Raw genomic sequence first — 25,449 nt, 5'->3', positions numbered from 1 at the left:
CTGGTACTCGGTGACCTTGGATAACCTAGTCTCCCTGATCTTCAGTTTTTCTCTTTGTTACATGGAAATAGTATGTACCATTTAGAGTGGTGGAATTTAGGCTGTGGATATCCTTACACTGATATATTATACAATCTTGAAAATATTTCTGAAAGCTCAATGTCTTTAAAGTAAACAATATACTCTAGGTTATAATTTGTAACTTATTTTCAGAGAGCTAAAGAGTATTGAACAAACTTTAATATGATCATAGCTATTATGCAGAGGCTAACACCCTCATGCTTAAGCGATCTAGAAGGCTGGGGAGAAACTTCCCCAGCAGTTCAGCTTTCCGGGGTAGAAAGCCATAAGTTCGGTGTAACTGGCCTAGAGCCTTTCCTGAGCTCTCCCTCAGGGTCCTAGGTAGTGGCTTGAACAGCCTGGGAGAGCATGAGTGTACACCTGTACACCTGTACACCTGTACACCAGGACCCATCACAACTCATCCTCCACGTGTAAGTAGGTCTTGGCACGCCGTGCAGAATCTCTGGCCTACAGGGCTCAGCTGTTTTATCTCTTTATATAATGGAGTCATAGATAAATTTAGCTTGACAAAATAGAACCACAACAAAAAAGTCATTGACATTTACTGGTATAGAGGAAAGAAAATTACTCCAGAGCACATGAGATAAATTCAAGAGAGAATTGGCATGGAAGTACATTTTGTTTATTTTGCTTTTGTCCTGTTCTTCAGACTATGAACACTCTTCAAATGAAACCTTGGTAAGGAAAGGGAAGGCTGACTTGACTGTTGGACAAGTATGACTGATAGAATATATATATTTTAAAGTTTAACCACACTGTCTTTAAATGTATGTAATAACCAGAAAGAGAGTCGAGTAAGTGTCTTTTACAGTGACTCAGAACAATTTGCAGTTGTAGTGGTTTGCATGAAATTAAATATTTCTAGAGGACTTGAAAATAATTGTTTCATTATTCATTTGCTTATCAGGTTTCTTTTCTCAGTGACTCCAGTGTTAAGCTTTATTCCAGAACCAGTCTACATCACAAGCTAGTAATTGGTAAAGCTTGAATTGGGGCTTCACCTTATGTGAAAGGAGAAATGAGATAGAGTCCCCTCTGGCTTATGGATTATCAGTGTGGGGTTACAGACACTGCTTCACCCCACTCATTTATTCATGACAAGGCGCCTCTCCCACGTGGGTTAGCTTTCGTCCATTATTTATTTCGGTATCTTTCTACTACCTGATAGAGATCTCTTTTAGAATAATAGAATTTTATAGCTCAAAGGGATCTAGTCCAACTTCCTTTCTTTATAGAAGAGGAAACTAAGACTCTGGTTAAGTGACTTTCCAGACTGACTTCATTTCCTTCTTGATAGGATTGCATGATAGGGGGGTGTCATAATAACATATCTTGAGTTCAGGAAAGCACATTGTCAGAGCCTGTCATGATATTCTTGTGGACAGCATGGGGAAATGTGATCTGGGAGATAGTACAGTCAGGTGGATTTATAGCTGATTGAATACTTCTGCCCAAAGAGTGCTTTGTTGTCAATCTGTGCCTGATTATTTGAAATAGTAAGTTGAAATTTAATAGGAGTACATGTAAATTCTATACTTTAGTTTAATGAAATCAGCTGAATAGGTATCAGACCTAATAGCCTGTAAGCCCTAGTTGAGTTATTGAGAGTAAGGTCTCTAGAATAAGGAATTTAACTTTTTTGTTTGTTTGTTTGCATTTGGGGGCTCACATGTGTACATCGTGTTTGGTTCTGAACACATGTAAGAAGGATGTGTGAAAATGTGACAGGCAGACTACACACACTCAGAAGCTGGGAGGGTCGTGGGGAGGCAGGCCTGACACCAGAAGCCGTCTCACCTGGGGACTGCTTGGGGAATGGGATATGCTGTGGGGGAGCGAGAACCAAGTGAAAATGTGAGCCTAGGCTTCAGATATCTGGAAGGTGGTTGTCTGGAAGATTCCCTCCCTGCATGTCGCTTTCTTAAATAATAGCTTCTTTCAAGTGTCTGTATAGATTTAAAGTTTACTCCTGAGTCTGTATGTATAACTTAAATATAAATGTCATAAAATATTTTCAAATGAAAGCTGACAACTAGACAAGTAGTTTTCATGAGGCAAGCTAAACAGTGGCCCGTTTTAAAAGCCTCTCAGTAACTAGAGTTTAAAATGAGGGTTCAACTGCGCCACATTCACAATAGTGACCCACCACACTTCTCTCACTTCACAAGATGTTAACGTTTTTACTTCAAATCCAGTTATGAAGGGCTGTGTTTTTGCATTCAGAAAAAGTTATATTGATAAACAAATACACCATTTTGGAGAATAAAGTGCAAACATTTTACCCTATTCTCATTTATTCCATGAAATTAATTTGTTTAAACTGATTTGAGGGAGAGAGAGAGGAGAGAAACACTGATTTGTTGTTCCTTTAAGCATTCCTTGGTTGCTTCTTGGATGTGCCCTGACCTGACGGGATCGAACCGCAACCTTGGCATGTTGGGACGGCACTCCAGCCAGCTGAGTTACCTGGCCAGAGCCTGAAACTAAATTTTCCCAAAAAGTTGAGAGCGAGGGGTGGGCCTAGCATGGAGCATGCTGCCAGGCCATTTGCACAGAGGTTGTCAGAAGTTTTAAAATATTTATGAAATATTTGCCCCATTAAGTTACTTGAAACTTTAATTTACTTATCTTTCTAGTTGTTTATATTTAATTCCAAAAAGATGTTACTGTATTTGTATTAATTTCATATTTCTACTATCACAAATTACCCTGAATTCAGTGGCTTGAAGCAAAACAAATTGAGTATTTTACAGTTATGAAGGTCAGAAGTCCCAAACAGATTTTTCTGGGCTAGAAATCGAGGTGTTGGTCAGGCTGGCTTCCTTCTAGAGGCTGTAGGAAGAATCTCTTACCCTACCTTTGCCAGCTTCTAAGAGACTGGACTGGAGGCCGAGGCCACCTCTGGCTGTGATGTTTGTGACTGCAACTCCATGAGGGAGCCCCGTGGGGAAATTAGACAGGGAATATTTCTTAGAGTACATGAAGGTAAATGTTTACGGTTGGAGGTGCAGGAGGAACCAGTCTTAGGGAAGGGAAGCATGAATATAGGATGTTCAAGTTCTATTCTGTTTTAGATCATTTTATGTTTACTTGTACAATTTTGCACATATCTCATTTAATTTCCTTTTGTAAAGTAGGCAAAGCTGCTATTATAATTCGTTCCACTGTAGGCAAGGGTTCTGAAGTCTGATGAGGTCATTCTGTTTCCCTAGATGGGGTAAATTTCAGACTAAAACTCAGAGTTACTGAATATTAGGTTTGAAAACTCATTCGGCCCCACTACTCTCTTTGTTTTTGTCCTGTATTCTTTCTACTATACCACTCTCTGATTTTTGAAGTTATTTTTCAGTTTTCAAAGTTGGACAGACATCAAATAATTAGTTGATATTTTGCTTTTTCATCACTCTTTGGTTTATGTAAGGTTATAGATTTAGAAATACAGATAATTACATAATTCAGATTATAACCTTCTAAAACTACAGATGAATAGCATCTTTAGATTAATTGGGAGATTTGTTTTGTGAAACTAGACTATAAATATGTTTTAATTCATTAGACTTAAAAATATGGAGAATTTCATGTTAAAACAAAAGTCAAACCTCTTATTTTAATAATGGAAATATATTTCAGAAGGCATACATTTGCCTCAAGGTAATACCTACCAAACTTAGTAGGCTGCCTCAAAATTGTTAAAAGGAGTGAATGAGGCTTAAAGGAAGGAGATAGTTTCATGTCTCTGTATCTAATGTTTTAAAATTTCAATTAACATACTTTGTAATGAACTTTTCAAAGTAAAATTTTCTTTCAAAGTAAATAGAAATTATTCTTTCTTCCTTAACTTAAACCTCTTATTGTTCGCTATTACTTGATTAGTTGAGGGGAGGAGAGTGAATCTGAAGGTTCTTCACCCTGTGGTGGGGAAGTCTGTAGGATGGTCTGCAGCTCTGAAATCTGGCCTGTATTCTGGGTCCTTGGGGGCCTCTAGGGAAAAAAATAGATACCTTTACATTTTTGGTATCTATTGTGAGACCGACCTAGATTTAAATCGTAGATCCTGTAATAGTGCCTAGCATTGTGACCTCTACTAAGTTACATAAACTCAGTCTAGTTTTCTATCTATAAAGTGCGGCTAATTTTATATATTTTAAATATATATATATAAAGTGCCCACTTTACATATTTTCATTTGGGAAGGGGAGGAAATGAGGGGTAGGAATACTGTACTGTAGCACATTACCAGGCACAAAGTATATACTTAAAAGTAGTAGAAGTAGTAGTAATAGTAGTAGTAGTTATTTTATAGTAATATTTTTTATCTCTTCCTACACCTTGTTTCTCTAGTAAAATACAAATTTATTGAGAACATGACCTTTGACATTAAAGCATTTGATACATGTTTGGTCACTGAGAGCCTCTTCCACATGCATTTCCTCTTCATTAAATAGCACTTCGCAGGTGCACTCATCTGATTGCTTGGGTACCTTTTAGAAGAGATTCTCTGTAGTATGAAGAGCATATTTGAAGGATAATAGTGTACATTTATTTCAAATAACTCTTGTGATTTATCTTTCAAGTTTTAATATATGGGCCAAAAGTTAATTTGTTTACCTGTATGTAAATCATAATGAGGACTTAGCATTTGGAAATAGGAGTGCGTACTTATTTTCAAGGATATATCACTTTTTGAAAGAAAAAGATATTTCTAGAGATCCAAGATGACAGAGGAGTAAGTGAAAACTACATAAATTTCCTCCCAGGACCAATCTGGAATTACAACTAAACTGTAGAGAAATCATCCTGAATAACCAACTGAACACAGGTTGGAGAGAAGCCTTATAACCACAGAGACACACAAGTACCACAGCCAGACTGTTAGGGAGTACAGAGGTGTAAGAGGGCTGGTTGGGCTCCCACAAGTGGCAGCTGAAGTTCCAGAGGGATATTTCAGCAGCTGGAGGGTTCCCCCTGAGATGTGTGGGGTCTAAACCCCAAGCTGGACTCCCCAGGCTACATCATCAGAGCCAGAAAGGAACCCAGATAACATCCAACTGTGGAAAGCTGGGGGTTTCTGTCTGCCAGGGAGAAACTGCTGGAGATGCAGAGAGACTCTTAAAGGGCTAATGCACAAAATCTCATTTGTAGCCACTTACCCTGGGATCCAGCAAAGGAAGGGCAGAGTGGACTAGAGACACTTGAGAAGAGTCTGGGGTTGGTGGCTCTGGGGAGAGAACTGAAGAAACAGCTGCCATGATCCCTGTGCTGAGTCATTCCCCATACTGCAGGAACCTTGTCTGTTAGGCAGAGCACTCCTCTGAATGGTATCAGCCTGGGGGAAGCAATACCCCCACCTGCAGGAATTATTCTGCCTCACCCTTAAGCCTGGCTGCTGTTTACAGTTTGATTAGACAAACAATTGATCAGTTTAATGACTAAGACAGAAAATACAAAGAAGCAGCCAAAATGGGAAGACAAAGGAATAGACTCCAAATGAAAGAATAAGAGAATTCTCCAGGAAAACTAGATGATATAGAAGCAGGCAAGTCATCAGATAGAGTTTAGAGTAATGATTATAAGAGAGAGTAGTAAGAGAGTAAGATTAAAGATCATTATAAGAGAGTAATGATTAAAAGAGAGAAGGTAACTCAACAGCATGAAAAAAGACATAGAACCCATAAAAAAGAACCAGTCAGAAATAAAGGATGCAATATCTGAAATACATAATACACTGGAAGGAATAAACAGTGGGTTAGATAAAGCAGAGGATCAAGTCAGTATTTTGGAAGACAAGGTAGAAAAAAAGTACCCAGGTAGAGCAACAACAGGAAAAAAGAATTTAAAAAAATGAGGAGAGCTAAAGAAATATTTTGGACACCATGAAGTATAACAGGATCTGCATAATGGAATGCCAGAAGGAGAAGAGAGCAAGCAAGGGATCAAGTACCTACTTGAAGAAATAGTGACCGAAAATTTACCTAACTGGCAAAGGAAAATGTCACACAAGTCCAGGCAGCTCAGAGTCCCAAACAAGTTGGACCTAAAGAAGGTGTACACCAAAATGACAAGGCTAAAAGACAAGGAGAGAATCCTAAAAGCCACAAGAGAAAAGCAGGTAGTTACCCACAAGGGATCACCAATTAGACTGGCATCTGATTACTCAACAGAAACATTTCAGCTCAGAAGAGAGTGGCGTGAAATATTAAAGGTGATTAAAAGCAAGGACCTACAACTGCGGCTACTTTACCAAGTGAGGCTATCATTTAAAATTGGAGAAGAAATAAGGACCTTCCCACACAAGAAAAAGCTAAAGGAGTTTAACACCAAACCAGTACTACAACAAATTGTTAAAGGGCTTGGTTTAAGAAGAAAAAAAAAAACAAAAGGAAAACAATCTAACAATACAATGGCACTACATAAGTATCTATCAATAATCACCTTAAATGTCAGTGGCTTAAATGTTCCCACCAAAAGAGAGAAGGTAACTGAGTGGATAAGAAAATAAGACCCATATATATGTATATATGCTGCATCCAAGAACCCATCTCAGATCAAAAGATACTAAAAGTAAAGGGTTGAAAAAAAGGTTTCATGCAAATGGAAAAGAAAAAGCAAAACCTGAGGTAGCAACACTTATATCTGCTGTATAATCCTAGTAAACATTTATGCACCCAACATAGGAGCACCTAATTATGTAAAACAGATCTTGGTGGTCATAAAGGGAGAGATCGACAGAAATACAGTTATAGTTGGGGTTTTAATACCCCATTGACTTTAATGGATAAATCTTCCAGGCAGAAAATCAATAAGGAGATAGTGTCCTTAAACAACACACAACATCAAATGAGCATTTCATCCCAAAGCAGCAGAATATACATACTTTTCAAGTGCACATGAAACATTTTCTAGGAGAGACCACATGTGAGAACACAAAACAAGTCTCAATAAATTTAAGAAGATTGAAATTATATCAAGCATCTTCTCTGATCATAATACTATGAAACTAGAAATCAATCCCAAGAACTCTGAAAATCACCAAATACATGGAAGATAAATTAACACATTATTAAACAATGAATGGGTGAATAATGAGAACAACGAAGAAATCAAAAGATACCTTGAAACAATTGAAAATGAGGACACAGCAATCCAAAATCTGTGGGACATTGGGAAAGCAGTCCTAAGAAGGAAATTCATAGTCTATCTCAAAAGGAAGGAAGAAAAAAAGAAAGAACTCAAATAAACAATCTAATTTGATACCAACAGCAACTTGAAAAAGAAAAACAAAGCCCAAAGTGAGTAGAAGGAAGGAAATAATAAAGATCAGAGCAGAAATAAACAAAATAGGATCTATAATAAAATGATATAAAAGATCAATGAATCCAAGAGATGTTTCTTTTAAAAGATTGACAAACCTTTAACTAGACTCATCAAGAAGAAACAAAAGAGAAAGGACCCAAAGAAATAAAATCAGAAATGAAAGAGAAAAAATAGCAACTGACTCCAAAGAAATACAAAGGATTATAGGAAAAATATGAACAATTGTATGCCAACAAACTGGACAACCTGGATGAAATGAATAAATTCCTAGAGACATACAGTCTTCCAAAAATAAATCAGGAAAATCGGAAAATCTGAATAGATGGATTATACCTAATGAAATTGAAGCAGTAATAAAAAAACTCCCAACAAACAAAAGCCCTAGACCAGATGGCTTCACAGGTGAATTTTAACAAACATTCAGAGAAGAACTAATACCTCTTTTTCTCAAACTATTTTGTAAAATGCAAGGGGTCCAAACTCATTTTCCCAGGCCAGTTTTATCCTAATTCCAATACCAGATAAAAACACTACAAAGAAAGAAAATTATAGGCTGATATCCCTGATGAACATAGATGCTAAAATCCTCAACAAAATACTAGCAAGCCAAATACAGAAATACATAAAAAAGATCATACCCAGTGATCTTATTGATAAAAACCACATGATTATATCAATAGAAGCAGAAAAAGCATTTGATAAAATCCAGCCCTCATTTATGGTGAAAACTCTCAGCAAGGTGGGAACAGAGGGAACATACCTAAATATAATAAAGGCCATATATGACAAACCCCTGTCAGCATCATACTCAATGGGCAAAAACTACAAGCATTCCTCTTAAGATTGGGAACAAGACAGAGATATCCACTTTCACCTCTCTTAATTCAACATGGTACTGGAAGTTCTAGCCACAGCAATCAGAGAAGAAGAAGAAATAAAAGGCATCTAAATTGGAAAGGAAGAAGTAAAACTCTCTTTATTTGCAATGACATAATATTGTACATAGGGAACCCCAAAAATTCCACCGAGAAACTACTAGAACTGATAAATGAATTCAGCAAAATAGCAGGATACAAAATTAACATCCAGAAATCAGTTGCATTTTTATATGCCAATAACGAACTAACAGAAAGGGAAATTAAGAAAACAATCTGATTCATAATTGCTTCAAATAGAATAAAAATCCTAGGAATAAACCTAACCAGGACATGGAAAATTATGAAACACTGAAGAAAAAAATTGAAGACACAAATAAGTGGAAGCACATAACGTGTTTAATGATAAGAAGAATTAATATCATTAAAATGTCCATACTACCCAAAGCAATCTAGATTCAATGCAATTTCTATCAAGATTCCAATGACATATTTCACAGAACTAGAACAAATATTTCAAAAATTTATATGGAACCACAAAAGGCCACACATAGCAATAGCAATCCTAATATCAAACTATGCTACAAGGCCATAGTAATCAAAACAGCATGGTACTGGCATAAAAACAGACACATAGATCAATGGAACAGATAGAGAGGCCAGAAATAAACCCACACCTTTATAGTCCATTAATATTCGATAGAGGAAGCAAGCACATACAATGAGCTAAAGATAGTTTATCCAGTAAATGGTATTGGGAAAATTGGACAGATAAGTGCTGAAAAATGAAACGAGACCACCTTCTTACACCACACACAAGATACATTTAGAATAAATCAAAAGCTTAAATGTTAGACCTGAAACCACAAAAATCCTAGAAAGACAGGAAAATCTCAGACATTACTCATAGAAACTTTTTATTGGATGTTATCTCCCCAGGCTAGGGAAGCAAAAGAAAAATTAAACAAATGGGACTACACCAAACCTAAAACTTTTGCACAGCAAAGGAAGTCAATGAAATAAAAACTTAACCTACAGAATGGGAGAACATATTTGCTGACACATCTGATAGGGGGTTAATATCCAAAATTTATAAGTATATACAAAACTCAACACCGAAAAACCCCAAACAACCCAATTAAAAAAATTAATTGAACCTGAACAGACACTTCTCCAAAGAGGACATACAGATGGCCAGCAGACATCTGAAAAGATGCTCAATGTCACTAATCATCAGAGAGATGCCCATTAAAACCACAATGAGATACCATCTCACATTTGTCAAAATGGCTATCGTCAATAAATCAACAAACAACAAGTGCTGACGAAGACATGGAGAAAAGGGAACCCTAGTGCATTTTTTTGTGGGAATTCAGACTGGTGCAGCCACTGTGAAAAGCAGTATGGAGATACTTCTTTTTACAAATTAAAAATGCATCTGTCTTTTGAACCAGAGATCCCACTTCTGGGAATATATCTGAAGAAACCCAAAACACTAATTTGAAAGAACATTAGCACCCCCATGCTCATTGAAGTGTTATTTACAATTGCCAAGACATGGAAGTAGCCCATGTGTCCATCAGTAGATGAGTGGATAAAACAACTATGGGACATTTACACAATGTGCCATAAAAAAGAAGAAAATTTTACCCTTTGCAATAGTATGGATGGACCTGGAGAACATTTTGCTAAGTGAAGTGAGTAAGTCAGAGAAAGACAAATACCATAGGATCTCTCTCATATGTGGAATCTAATGAACAAACTGAACTAACATGCAAAACAGAGACAGATTCACAGATGGAGAGCAGGCTGACAGCTAGTGTGGGAGGGAAGGTTGGGGGTGGAAGGACCAAGCAAAAAGCAAAAGGGTCCCAAGGACATGGAAAAGAGTGTGGTAATTGCTGCAGGGAGGGAAATATAAGGGGACTAAATGGTAATAGAAAAATACAATGAGGATTAAATTAAAAAAACAAAAAAGGTGTTTCTAATATAATATTTTCAGTCAATAGAAGAGTAAGATTCTTATTTATAAAGCTTTACTGTATACTGAACTTTTCAGGAACACATTTCTTTTGCTAACCATGTTATATCAGTCCTAGATTTCATGTAAATTTGTTAATCATCCTTTTGGAAGACTGGTTTTCCCCGACTCATGATGATGTCTGCATTCCTTTCTAGAGCATGAAGGGGAAAAGCAAAAGCAGTCATGACTTGCTGAAGGATGACCCACATCTCAGTTCTGTTCCAGTTGTTGAAAGGTTAGTATGGTGCTAGTGTGATCCAAAGTTCTTATTTTCTGGCTCAGATAATTTACAACTTCCTGTGTGAGTAAACAGCTGTTTCTCACATGTCAAACTTTTTCAACCCAGCCAAAAGTTAAAGCCTTTTTTCAATGCTGGTGGGTAGAAGTTCTGCCATAGTGGAGAGAAGCACTATCGCTCACTCTTCTTGCTGTCTGCCTGAGTCCAACTAATTAAATTGAAATTAATTGTTAAACTTTTAAGTCTTGGGATAGTTTGCAGAGTAGGAAACTTTGCTTTAATGTTTTTATGTTTAATTCAAAGTTGCTTTGCCAACTTTTCTCTTGAAGCATTTTTTGTCTCATTTGGTATGATTGATAAAGCAGAATTGAAGGGTTTTGTGAAACAGTCACCTCAGTTTTGGCCAGTCCTTTGAGTATTATTTCTTACATATTTTCTGGAGTTAACAGAAAATTACCTTACTATCTTTGTTTCTTCTCTTTGAGAAGAGAGGATATCTGGCTGTTCCTTGTAGTTGCACATGATATTTTCAGCCAGTGTTTCAAAGGGGGACTAAAATACTATTGTACTACGGTTAGCTCATTTTCGGAAATTCTGTTCCAAAACTGTCTTCTTAACATCATTGCATTTGAAGGATTTGTTTTCACCAGCCAGAGTACATCAAGCCAGTGGAAGAAAGTTTTTTCACTTGCCCTCTGTTCATAAAAATAGCATTGTTGGTTATTGCTTGCATTTTTTCTTTTAATTCTATTGATTTTGTATATGTAGTAATGGAGTACCTCATATTCCATTTAAAAGATGATTCATTTTTAGTATGTTTCCATTTATTCTAGAATGCCATTCTGAAATTCCTGTATTAAAATACGTTTTTGAAGTATTCATCCAGCAAAATATTCTAAATTTAGGGGTTATTGAACAATTTTATTAGTTTAATTTTGAAGCTAAAATTTATTGTTTTTCTTATTTTTTGTAGTGAAAAAGGTGATGCAGCAGATTTAGATGATGTGAGTATTTTAATACAAATATAGTTTGAACCATTTAAAGAAAATTCAAAATCTTAAAAAATTCAATTGTTTTTCTTATAAGGCTATATATATACATATACATATATATCTTTTACAGTTATAAAATTTTGAGAAAATCTGAGAATTTTGAAAAATACGTCACTTATTTTGATATATTTTCTTCGAAGCATATGTCTATGTGTGTGGAATCTTATATATGAAGTTTCTAGCCTGTCTTTTCTCCCTATGATGTAACATTACTTGAATACTCCAAATTCAGATGGCTTGGTTTTATTTCATTATGTGGAAAGGTGGCATGTTGCTGCCTGTGTGCCCTTCGTGATGTACGAGAAATGCTTGGGTCAGTCATTTATAATAGTCAGCATTCCTTTACACACATTTCAGGAGATTCTCTTTCATGACTATAGTGCTCTTTCTTCATCAGTAGTACTGGCTTAAATCTGATAAAACAGGAGGCAGAATTTCCTTTATATATAAGTGACCAAGTTTTTTTCAAGTCAACCATTTGTCACTTTATGTAAAAACCCACTGATCTGTGTGCATCGTGCAGTTCAGCAGGAAGTACATAACTTCCTACGAATGAACACAGCTTGATATCGATTGCCACAGTCAAAAGAGGGGGTTCTTTCTATGTGTAGTAGAGAAAGGAGGAATATCTAACCTACTCAAGAAAACCTTCCTGAAAGAGATGATTGTGTTGTATAGTGTAGAAGAATTGGGCGTCGACTAGATCAAAGAAAGAACATGGTAAAGAGTAGAGTTCCTTTAGCGTGGAGAACAGCATAAAGCATGGTAACAAGGAGAGATTATACCTTATTTAGAAAGTACAAGCTGAGGTTCACGTTTGAGAAGGAACCTGCCTTATGTGAACAGCAGAGAGGAAGAGTGTTGGAGGTAGAAGAAACCACATGCACAAAAGGCTCGGAAGCAGGAGAGAGCTTGGTGTGCACCTGGAGCTGAACGCAGATGAGTGTGACCGGAGGGTCATGACAGGAGTGAGAGGGGGTGAGGTTGGAGAGGTAGGTGAGGCCAAATATGAGAGCGCTTGTAGGCCGTGTTGAGGAGTTTAAATTCAAAAGTAATGAGGAGCAACTGAAAGGGTGTTAGTTAAAAAGAAGAGTGCTATGGTCAACCTTACATTTTAGGAAGGTCACTGTTGGCAATATTGTAGAAGACAAATTAGAAGAAATAGACTGGAATCAAGGAGACCTCTTGGGCAGCTATCACAAGAGGACAGTGTGATATAAAACTGCAGCTGTGACGTGGGAAAGAGACCTGAAAGATATATAGTCTAAGAGGTGACTGATAGAATATTATGAGGTGAGGGAGAAAGTCGAGTCTGGGACAATCACAAGAAAGAGTAGGCTTAAGGTGGGGAGAAAGATGAAAAATAACGTGGTTAATTATGTACATTTTGAGATTCAGAGAACTTGGAGACGCCCGTGTAGCAGTAATATGGGTCGGAAGATAGTTGGATCAAGGCCCGATGTAAAAGTATAGATCTGTTCTTGCAGCCTGGTGGGGGTGAGGTCATCTAAGGATAGTGTGTGGTCTTGAACCTGCTTTGTGTCCCAGATCCTTTGCAATCACTTAAACTGTAAATCTTCTTTCCAGAGAATATACTACAAACACAAACAAAATTTAATGAATTTGCCAGGAATTTTTTAGATCTCCTGAGGACTAAGCATGGAAAACCTAGTGGTTATCAACTTTTAGGGCTAAAGAATTTCTTAAACATTTCACTGAAAACATTCACAATTTCTATTCCTAGAGATTTGGTTTGGAAAGACTGGGAGGATTTTACATTTTCTCAACAACAGACTATGTTATACAAGGGGGGACCCAAGAAAATGCCAACATTTATTTTTAAAAAATTGTGTACTTATTCTTACATGTTTAAACTTCAGTCACCTTCAAAGTACTCTCCATTTGATGCAATATACCTATTAAGACTTATTTCCATGACTCAAAACAGTGTTTGAACTTGTCAATTTTGATGCCTTTTAGTGCTTCTGCCATTTTTTTGATTCACCTCTTCCACATCAGCAAAACATTTCCCTTTGAGGACTTTTTTCTTCTGGGGACACAAAAGAACATTGCTCAGGGTGAGATCCAGTGAATAGAGAGGGTGGGGCAAGGGGTCATACTGTTTTTGGTCAAAAACTGCTGACCACTCAGCACAATGTAGGCAGGTGCCCTTATAAATCACCCATCATGAAATGGGCAAACTTACTGAAAGAGTCTTTTTAAAAAAAATTCACTGAAGCTGTATGCTGCCTCTCACAACAATGCCAACTGGTCCCTGATACAGATGGGTTCCTAGAACAGTCATCTAAAGGGAGAAGCCTGTGCTACAAAGAGCCTGCTCTCCAGAAGACAGTTCGGGGTTTTTTGGGTCCCCTCTTATGTAATCTGAGGAGCAGACTTCGAGGACCACTGCTCAAAAGTTCCAGACCTCAATTAAGAATCTTGCTTCAGAGAAACACAAGAGAAAAAGATGCACTTGGAGTAGCATCTTCCTTCTGTTGTTTCCTCCCCTTACTTTCTTCCTCCTCCTTTCTCTCTGCACTCCCTCTCTCTGTTCTCGCTGGGAACTCTTCTGGAACATGAAGATATGGCAGTAAGTAAAATAGTCCAGAATATTGGCCCTCATAGAGTGCCTCCTACAGTTATGGGAGATAGAAAATAAACACATAACTAATTAAAATGTGTAGTATTTCAGATGGGTTATAAATGCTTTGGGGAGAAAACAAGGAAGAGGAATGTAGTACTGGAGGTGGATGGGTAGTTCTGCCATTTTAATAGGGTGATTAAGGTAAGTATCATGGAGAGGGTAACATTTGAGCAGAGATCTGAAGGAGATTAAAGAGCAAGCCGCACAGATATATGGAATAAGAATGTTTAAGGCTGGAGAGAACAGCAACTCCAAAGTTGGCTAGTATTGTTGGGATGGAGTTGTAGGTGATTATGTCAGGGAGGTACAGATTGCATAGGATCTTGAGTGACTTGGGGATCCATTGGAGGGTTTTGAGAAGAGGAGTAATGGCTATGACTTAGATAAGCGGTGTCAAACTCATTTTCTCCAGGGGCCACATCAGCCTCACAGTTGCTCTCAAAGGGCCGAATGTAGTTTTAGGACTGTATAAATGTAATTACTCCTTCACAGTTAAGCAAGAGCTCAGCACTGCCGGGGGGTACAAACAAGGTGCCTGCCAGATAAAACAAGATGGAGGGCCAGATTTGGCCCGTGGGCCTTGTGTTTGCCACCTGTGACTCAGATTATGGGAAGAAATCTCAACTGTCCCACCTTTACCTCTTCTACTTGAATTAATCCCTGGTTAAGGTCGTGATGCTGGTGATACAAAAGGAGCTGTTTGCTGCACAAAGGGGCTGGGTGTGAATGGAGCAAACATTGACTGGGGTATCTCACATTTACGTAGTTCACCTGGAGCAGATAACAGGGGTATTCCCGCCTGTAGCACATTCTTCAGGCCCTTACTAACTTATAACAAAACAAAACAAAAACTAAATCTGGCCTAGGGTGCAACGAAAGTCTGAGATGGACCTCGGAAAGTGAAAGGGGAGATGGAACACCCGGCAAATACTCCATTTCAATTTCTACAGGATGGAGAATTTGAAGATGCAGAGCATGATGAAAATATTGATGGTGATGAAAAGAGCCTGATGAGAGAAAGAGTTGCAAAAAAGTTAAAAAAGGACCCAAGTGCAAGTGTTAAATCAGCTGGAGAAGGAGAAGAGAAGAAATTGGGTAGCCGCAGGTGAGTTATTGTACTTCTAGGTATCAGAGTATGTGTCTTTTTATGCTTTATTTTAAAGTGAGATTGAGTCCTCTAATTAACTTTTTTTCTTAAGGTTTTATTTGTTTATTTTTTGAGAGGGCAAAGGAAGGAGGAGAGAAACATCAATGTGTGGTTGCCTCTTGCATGCCCCCTACTGGGGACGTGACCCACAACCGAGGTGTGCACCCTGACCGGGAATTGAACCAGGGTCCTCTTGGTTCCCAGGCTGGTACTCAATCCACTAAGCCACACCAGTTAACACGTTTTTAAATACTACCTTTATAATGTTTGATATATGTACCAGTTACGCTAAATTAGCTCATCTGGAGGGCTGAAAGAAAATAGACCAGTTTTAAAGTAATTACAGCAATGGTCCTATGAGTCAAATTCTGCTTCATTTCTCATTTCATATCTCTTCTTTAAAATCTGTAAATCTTTGTATATGGGGCAAGCAGTGTATTAGCTAGATGTGAAGGTTGTGTTTGTTTAATATCAACGAGAACAGTAGAGTAATTGTGGAGAATAGAAAAGATGTCTTCAGATTTAGGTGAGTAAAATTTTTCAAAACCAGTTAAGAAAGTGTGTGAGCATAAATACTCTTAAAAACCTCTTCAAGTCTGACTTATGCTATATACCCCTCCTAATCTCAGTGGTGTCATAAAAGAAATTTCAGCAAGTGTCTGATGATAAAGAGCTGTTGAGTTTTTAACTCAACATTTTATCCCCCTGAAATTCAACTTAATTGAAAAACTTCTTTGTGATTCTGTTATTACAACTTTATGATATATATTTTAATTAATATTGCTTTAAGAAGTAATAGTATTTGTTTTCTTTGGATGGCCTACATTTGGGGATAAGATAGATCTAACTACAGATAAACAACATGTTATATTTCTCAACTTCATATAAAAAACTTAAAAAGTATTCCCATGTTGTCATTGCTTAGCTCCCTTAATTTTTTTCCTTTATGTAACCAGAAAAGTAATTCCCAGAAGTTTCCACTGATAACTTTTGCATTCAGAAATGGTACTTAGAATGTTGTTTTCCAACAGCATTCACCTGACAAGTAATCACTTTGAATAATTTAATATAGTAGATTAACTTGGGCCACTGTTAATTGAAGAGTGTGGTGCTTATGTATATGCTTGTACATAAATGGGGATGAGCATCTCATGACCTCTGTAACTTTTAGTCAGACATGAGTATAATCAAGGATATGTGCTCTCTCTCTCTCTCTTTCATTCAGAACAAGTGTTCTCTGATTTTTAAGAACTATGAGTTAGGTTTATAGTATTACAAAAATATATTTTGAATTTTAATAAATTAATCAAATATTTGTTGTTTAAATGTTTTCTAAAACCCTCAACTTTATTTTTTTGGCCTTAATATCAAATATTTATAGATGCTGTAATAAATAGAACTTATAATTTAGCAAAGCTGGAGTACTAAATGAGCTTATTTGGCAAAACTGGCCTTAATAAACACCAAACATCTATTTGTAAGTGTTCTCTTTCCCAAATTTCAATACTCACATCTTCTCCCTTCTTCATCTTCTCTCCTACCTACAAAGAGAAATAAAAGAAAAATGAGATCAGGAGAAGTACAGAATTTCTAAGGGAAAATAGAGTTTTTCTGTCTTATTTATAAATTTTCATGATTATCTTATGACCACTTATTTTAAGTACAAAAAACTTCCCAAATCACTAGTACTTTTGGTCAGATATATTAGCTTCACTATAGTTTAAGTCTCAGGTTAGTTTTATGTTAAAAAAAAAACCTCTAAGAGTCTTAAAAACTTGTACTGTGGTAAAAAGGATAATTATACTTAAAGGAAAATCACTGCTCAGCCTAAGCTGAATTATAATGCGAATTATAGCTGCCAGCCAGATAGGATGTCAGTGTGAAATCATTGTCTGTTTAAAATTCAGTGTTCTTAGTGTATATAAACTTTTCATCTGGATGTGCTTGGAGCACTCTATTATCTTTTGGCCAATTTTTATTTGAGCAGTAGGGATCAGGGACTAGACTAGCATACCAGCCCTTCAGGCAAGGAGCCATTCAAAGTATAAATTTACTGAAATTTTTTGGTATTGCTTTTATTGGTAAAGAAACATCTGGAATCTGTTAAATCTGTTTATCACTTTGAATGTTAAACCTACAAGCAGGTTTGTTGAGTATTTAATATTTAAGCTTGGGGATGGTATTTAACAATATAATTTTCAACAAATTTACATAGAATAGAATCTTTCTCTAATAATGAAACTCAGCAATGTCTCTAGTTGTTCCGTTGACAAGTACTTAGGGTTTCAGGAGAAACAAGTCCATAGCTCTTCCTACCTTCTCTCCTTTCTTTTTCCTCATTATACTTATTCTGACTTCTTCAGGGTTTTGGTCCTTTGCCCTCCTCTCTTTTCTAAATGCATCAGTCTCACTCTCTTACTCAGAGCGCCTTCTCTAAGCTTCTGCCTTGACTACTGGATGTAGATGAGCAAAATCACACAGCCAAGTAGGAGCCCAGCCTTAGCTGTGCCTGCAGTGCTTTTTCATCACCCATGCCCGTGCATACTTCAAACCTGGGTCTCACCCTCCCCAGGTCCCCTGGCTTCCTGGTCTCGGAACTAGGAGTAACTTCTTCAACTCTTCCTCTTTTCTCTTTAAACCTTTATGCTTTCAGACCAAAGCTTATCTTTATCCTGCGATTTAAAGGGAGAGGAATCTCTCTGTCCTTCCAAAATGGTCCCATCCTCTTTCTTTTGTGTTCGGGCTTTCTCTTGTCAACATAAGAAATATTCAAACCAGTAGAGAATTTTTGTGAGTTTATTTGGGCCAAACTAATGACAGTTGTCTCAAGGATCAAAACCTCAACAGATTGAGGAAATGCTCTGCAGAATGGCAGTTTGCACCTCACTTAATGCATTATAACCAAACGAGAAGACAGTAAGCGGGTTACATGAAATCCACTGGTGATAGATTAAGGAGGCAGGAGAAAGGGGAGTGGGAGGAGGGTAGGGGGAACCTCTGGGATAGACATACATTTTTTACATTGGTGGGTACAAGGTGGTTAACAGTCAACAATTAGCATGATAACAGCAGCAATGAGGGGTTTGTGGCCTCCACTCTGGTGCGGTGGTTGTGCACTGAGGCGTCCAGAAAAAGGAAAGTTGACATTTCAAAGGCACGTCATCATAGATTCCACAAGACAACAGACAGGCTCAGTTACGGGAAAGATTGACTTTGGTCAAGGAAGATTGTAGCCTAGGACATGACTACCTGCCATAAACTGCTTTTGGTTAATAAATTTTCATTTTAGACCATCCTCTGTGGTTACTGTAGGTCTGTGAGGTGACAAGGCTGCCACGCAGACCTGCCCTGAGCTTGTCAGGTTTGGTGTGTGGCCCCTTTCTGTCCACGCTCTCTTCGCTGGTTTCTTCCCTTCAGCTTGTGATTAAGCATCTCCTAGTACGCCAGAGTAAACACAAAAGCACTCCATTTTACTTCCTGTCCCTACCCCCTTACTTCACATTTATTTCTGAATATGTACATTATTTAGCTTTCCCCTCATTGCTCCACTGAAACTACTCTCACTAAGGCCATCTAATTAGCAAATGTAATGGCTGCTTGCCAATTTTTGTGTTTTTTTTGGTGTCTGTGCAGTAGAATTTTTTTTATCTATCCTCTTGAAACCCATCTTCCTCATGAACCTGATTCTTAAAATGTGATCCGTGGACCAACAGCATTAGTATCACTTGGGAACGTTTCTAGAAATGCTGAGACTCAGGCCCCACCCCACACTTCCTGACTCAGAATGTGCATTTAACAGGATCCCCAGGTAATTTGTATGTACATTAAAGTTTGAGAAGCACTCCTCTAAAATACTAATTTTTATCCTCACTGCTGCTGGAGTATTTCAAGTTTGTATCATCTTAACTCCAAAGTCAGCAACTTGGTAGGACCTCCTCTGGCTCCCCAGGGCATTCTTATTGCACCATTCTCACACTCCTCTGATAGTATGATATTAGGTTATGCTTTGTTTTCTTCTTTGTGTACTTATATTGTAACTTTCTTAAAGGCAGGGATTGTGTCCCTTTATGTTTGTATCTCTGGTCAAGCATCATAGGTACCTAAATATTTGTGTAAATAGAAAAAAAATGAGTGAATCTTGAATTGACAAATCACTTTCTCCTCCAGGTCTTGTAAGTAACTTGCTTGAGTTTATCACGTGGGATTTATTGCTTTGCCTATCCTTTGCTGAGACTGAGCTCCTTCAGAGACTGCTTTATTTATCTTTATATGCTCTATGTCTAGTATAGTATGCATACAGTGATTGGTCATTAAAGTATGTGTAATGAGTGTTTGAGTAAGCAAATAAGTACAGTTATGATTCATTAGAAGAATGGTTTTCACTTTCGACTGCACATTAAATTCACTAGATTTCATTCCCGACTGCACATTAGGTTAATATTAGGCTTGCATTAGATACCTGGTCCTCTCTCCCACAGAGCCTGCATCATCTGATCTGCAGTGAAGCCTGGGCATATCCTTTTTTTTTTTTTTTTTTTTTACTTTTTAACTTTTAATTGAAGTATCAATACTTACTGAACATATCTGTATAAACTATATTTCACAGTGCATATATCATGAGCAAACAGCTTGCTCCATTTTTACAAACTGCATATACCCCATGTACCCATCACCTAGATCAAAAAATAAAATTTCCCTTCTCCAGAAGTCCCCCTCTTGCCCCATTTGGTTACTTCCCCCCTCATGTCCTAGGAGTAACCACTTCTCTAACTTCTAAAACATATGTTAATTTAGGACAGTAATCTTTATGAAAATGCTGCAGGTAGTCTAATGTGCATCCAGGGTTAAGGACCCTACCCACCCCCACCAACCCCCCCTCCCCCACCCGCCCCTTGCCAAACACATGCCCTACAGAATAACACCAAAGCGGATATAAAAGTTCTGGTGTCACCTCAGGTCTTTTGTGCAGTCTAACAGGGATATTTATATCAACTAAATTAGTGCCCATCTTTCAAAAAGATAAGGGTCAGGATAGTGGATATCAAGTATTTTAGAAGAAGGAAAATGTGATATTTGAGTATTCCTCATATTTTTTAAAGATGTGTGCTGTTAAGGATTTAAATCAGTGTTTTTTAACCTTTTCTGTATATTTGGATTACCTGAGAACAAGTGGTCCCCCACCTGATCAAGTCAATCAGAATTTTTGGTGTGGTACCATAGAAATGCTTAAAAAGAATGCAGTTTATTCTGATGTTCACCTCAAGATTAATTGAAAGTTTGGGCTAGTTGGATTTTGTCTTTTGGAAAATCCTATTTTAAAGCTTATTGTAAAGAATCCCGTTCTTGCCTGTAGGTGGAGCTCAGCTGCTGCGAGTTAAATCATGTAAAGCAAATCGAGTTGTCTGCCCTCCTGGTTTTTAGCATCTGTGTATCGATTCACAGTAAATGACCCGTGAAATCCGATGTAACAAGTGACCAGATAGTCAGAAATCGATGGTTTGTTGTGACGACTACAATCATTATGAAAATTCTTTTATTGTGTGATTTTCTATCATTTGTAATTTTATTGAGATTACCTTTCTAAATTATTTTCAGCAAATCGAAATAGAAATCAACTCTTGACACATAACCATCAAATGGCAGTTGTTCAAGATATGACAGTAAGCATTCAAGATTAATTAGAGTGCTGTTGGTTTTGGTGTTGAAACGGTGACGGTGGCACTCTGTTGTAAACCAGCCCTCTCATTGGGTAACGTTAGGTAGAATTTGTTCTACTCATAAACTGTATTAGGTTGACTGAATATGAAATATCTTACTATAATAACAGTGTCAGGGATTTAGATATAAATGTTTCAGTTGAGATTGAAGATCTAATGAGTTGGAGTGAACTTTAAATTATGAAGCAAGGGTAGTAGTCGTAAATACTTCCTGAGGCCTGGGTGAACACCCAGAGGAGCTGTTGCTAACTTTAGTCTCTCACATCTCCCTTTGTTAGGATTTCTTATGGAATTTTGAATAATTTTGTCCCCAGTATTTTTAGCCTTCTCAAAAACATTAATCATCTTTCTCTTAGCCTTTAGGGATTTTTGAGTTTTAATATACTTTGTAATTTGGTTTCTCTTACTCAGTGATTAGATTTAGGAAATACAGTTGTCTGTACATAAACTTTGTTTGCTTTAGCAAATTCAAAAAGACAGCACAGTATTTAATTTCAAAAACTTAAAAAGATAGTACACATTTTTAAATGATAGTCAAAATTTTACAAGACTATAGTAACAAGACTGAAATCCACAGACATCTAACAACCCTATTAAAACCATTAGAGTCATCATCTCTCAAGAAGTCCCCCCCTTCATCTCACAGAGTAATTGTAAGCAAGGCGTGAAGTGACCAGCCAGAGCATTTCTGCTTTCCGTCACCTTCTTTGCCTCAGGATATTGCACTTAAGCAAACATTGAAAGGAAGTAAGGAAGAGAAACACAGATCTCCATATTGGGTAATTGGTCTCTAAATAAAGGAAATTTGCCATTATTATTTCTTTGATATAGAGTAGTAGTGGTCCAAGCATTGTACTTTCAAGAAATATTTGGGTTTAACAGTAGACATGAAGCTGTGGAGCAGTTCACATTCTAGTGAAGTTCACATTTACTTGGTTTTCAGCTTTTATATGTTCTTTCCTGGCCAGTCATTCCATTCTCAAACATATGTTACTCTTGTTGCAAGTCACTGCAGGAACTGCTACGTCCCAGACAGAGCTAGCTAGACTCCAGGGACGTAAAAATAAAGGAGAAATGATTTCTGTCTGCAAATTTTCATAATATGGTGTACGAGTAAGAATTAATGAACAATTAACCACAATTCATATGGGAGTACTCCAACAAAAGTGTGTGCAAATACGGAATCTAAATAGACAATATATATTTCAGGAAAAGTTCAAAATACCAGCTTAAAGAGGGTTGAATATAAAATTGCCATTTTTGTAGGTCAAGGACAGTCAAATATCAGCAATTTTGTAAGTTTCACCCTAATACTAGTAAGATAAACCCTTTTGGGGGCTATTATTGAAAAGAAATAACATTTCAGCATTAAATTCAATTTTGCATAATCTCTGAATGCAGATTAGATGGTTATTTTATTGCCTTTACCCATTATGTGTAAATTTTTAAAATAGTAACAATTATAATATAAACCATACCATCTTTTGTCATTTCTGGCAAGCTTCCATTTTTCTTCTGTTTGGATCTTTATAGCAAGAATTTTGGATATTTGGGACAAAACCATTCCTTGGGCTGTTTGAAATAAAATGCCACTTTAAAAATGTTCAGTTGATTCATTGAGAACCTTAATCCATATCCAAGGAATCACCTTCAAAATAAAACAAAAAAAATCTTGAATTTCAGTTATACACTTCAGAAATATGACAACCCTACTGTTTTTCCAATTAGATTTTTGTAGGGCAGACAGGAAGCAGCGAAGTACACATGTGGGGGAGATTCTCCTGTCAAAACGAAAAGAGGCATTTGCATTTCTTTAGAATGGGTTGATTTGTGTTACCCTTGAGAGTTACATTCTATTGATCTTGCAGTATCAGTTGTTTATAGGGAATGGAATTCAACACTTGACATATAGTATTAAGATTACGTGCAGAAAAGCATTCTTTAAGTTACTCAACATTTGAGGAAGTGTTCTCTCTCTACTCTGGAACACATAGTCATGTTGAAAAGTTTTGAAATGTTCATTGCTTTCCTGCTTTCCTGGTCTTCCTAATGACTTCATCTGTAGATTAAATTGGCAAGTATAATTTGGGTAAAATGAGGAAAAGAAGAGCCACCCAAGACACAAAGTTCTTTGGTTAGCACAAAGTTAAAAGCACATGAGATTACACAAGGACCTGGCAGAAAATTATAGTTGGTGATTTTATTTTTTCTATTTCTGGCCTTTTTTTTTCCCTGTCTCCTTCCCCTCTAATTTCAGGGATCTCACTCCTTTTCAGATATCATTTTGCTTTTGCACATTTGAGTGTCTCCTTTGTACCAGGCACTGTGCTTGGTCCTAGGATGCTCAGATTAACACTTGGTTTCTTCTCAGGTTGCGTAATGTCTAACAAAGCATGTAGTCTGTAAGCAAATAAGGGCTGTGAAGTACTCATAGGTGTTGGAGCCAGACAGTTGTTTTATTATCCCATAAATATTTATTTTCTTCTACAATGTGCCAAATCAATTTATTTCTCTAGTTTAACCCCCACAACAAGCCATAATTTTATGATTCTCATTTAAGTGACTCTCATTTAAGGAGATTCTATGATTCTCAAGTAGTGGCAAAGCCAGTACCTGAACCTGTGGTGGTCTGACACAGCTGATGGAGCCTAGAGAGGGGTTGGCCAGGCCCAAGTCATGTGTCCAGTTAAAGTGTGACCCTCACATGGAATGTTTCCAGCAAAGGTGTAACATCATTTAGAAATATTGCTCTATATAAGTATAGAGGAGGAATTAGATTTAATCCACCAGTCTAATCATTAGAGCAGCTATTTTCAGCCTTTATCATCTCACGGCATATAAACTAATTACTAAAATTCCACAGCACACCAAAAAATATATATTTTGTTGATCTGACCAAAATAAGTATAGTTTTGATTCATTCACATTGGATGGCTATTGTTGTGTTGGCTGTTGTCATTTCTTTTCTGACAATCTAAGGGAAAAGAGGTCCATGCCCCTGACTAAATAATCAAGCATGGTATGCTTTCACAATTCTTGCAACATACCAGTGTGTCTGCCATGGCACACCAGTTGAAAATCGCTGAATTCAAGGGAAGAGACTGAAGCAGAAGGACAAATTAGTAGATTATTGCATTAGCCCAAGGGAGAGGTCATAAGGGTCTAATGAAGTTTAGCATCTGTGGGGATGGATTTGAGAGGTATCAAGGAAGTAATAGGTGGGATGTAGGAGACGTGCAGGAAAAGGGTATATTCCAGATCACCCCTAGGTTGCTGGTTTCACCACACTATGCTCTGGTCCTCACGCCCTCCCATTTTCTTACAGACTTGGTACAAGTATTATCCACTTTAGTCTTTTGCTCACTTCATAACAGGCGTGTTGTTCTCGCTGTCCCACAGACACACCAAGGTCATTCTTTCCGACTGCTGTACTTTGGGTTACCTCAACTTGATACTTTCTTCTCTGAGATAGTCTTAGGAACCATTCCTTGTGTTCATTCAGTGTCTTGCTCAAATATTTCACTAGTGAGCCCTTTGCAGACCACATTAGGAGAAATAGGAACTATCCAAATGACCCAGAGACAAATTTTAAAAGTTTGTTTGCTTTTACATAATGCATATCCTAGGTCCCACTCCCCTCAAACAAACAAAAAATGTCATTCGGTATGTCTGGCATGTGATTTGCTCATAGATTTTGTAGCCAGTTAATGATGAAAATACATGTTATTTAACCTTTTCCTGTATATTAGGAACATAGGTGAATAAGGGTAAATAAGGTTAAAAGAAATTTTAGATCTGCCTTATGTCTTTTTCAGTGCTAGGCTCAGACATTTGTAGAGGACAATGTCACTCCGTTCCAGGGGCAGAAAGTGAGAGGGCCCCTTCTCCTAGCCACAGTCAGTTTGTCTACAAGTTCTACGGTTGTTTAAGAACAACTGTAGTGTTTCATCCACATTAATCTGCTAAATGAATGGATTCTGCTCTGTTTTGTTAGACTTACTGAATCTTTGCCTTTATTTAAGCTTGTCTTTTAAAAAGTAGATACAGTATAAATTATACTTTAGAGGAATCTCACAAAATTCATTACAGTTCTTTCCTACCTTTTTGCCAATTTTGACATGTTAGTAATATTTGACTTTCCTCCTTCTTTAGTCTTTGTTATGTAGATATTGGAATACCATGTATATCAGTTCATTCAGTGCATATTACATTTATATTGATTTCAGTGTGTTTATTATTTAAATGCACTTATGGGAGTGCTAAACCTAAAGTAAGATTTCCATTATACTTTGAAGTGTATCAGTGGCTTACTAGACTTTTAACGTAATAACTTTATATTTGATCTACTTTTC

At 37.2% G+C, this 25,449-nt stretch overlaps 1 protein-coding gene across 1 annotated transcript in view; it reads left to right on the top strand.

Moving 5' to 3' along the window:
- The window catches only part of CWC27 (CWC27 spliceosome associated cyclophilin), a 171,898-nt gene that overhangs the window by 23,515 nt on the left and 122,934 nt on the right, over positions 1 to 25,449 (top strand). Inside the window, exons 8-10 of the mRNA XM_045848415.1 lie at positions 10,452 to 10,531; positions 11,508 to 11,538; positions 15,184 to 15,338. Of these exons, the coding sequence (XP_045704371.1) occupies positions 10,452 to 10,531; positions 11,508 to 11,538; positions 15,184 to 15,338 (266 nt within the window). The remainder of the gene's footprint in view (positions 1 to 10,451; positions 10,532 to 11,507; positions 11,539 to 15,183; positions 15,339 to 25,449) is intronic.

The sequence above is a fragment of the Phyllostomus hastatus genome, unplaced genomic scaffold, assembly GCF_019186645.2.
Source record: "Phyllostomus hastatus isolate PE091 unplaced genomic scaffold, TTU_PhHast_1.1 phas_contig_58, whole genome shotgun sequence".
NCBI classification, from domain to species: domain Eukaryota; kingdom Metazoa; phylum Chordata; class Mammalia; order Chiroptera; family Phyllostomidae; genus Phyllostomus; species Phyllostomus hastatus.
The sequence above is the reverse complement of the archived record's forward strand: the minus strand, read 5'-3'. Positions and strand labels throughout refer to the sequence as shown.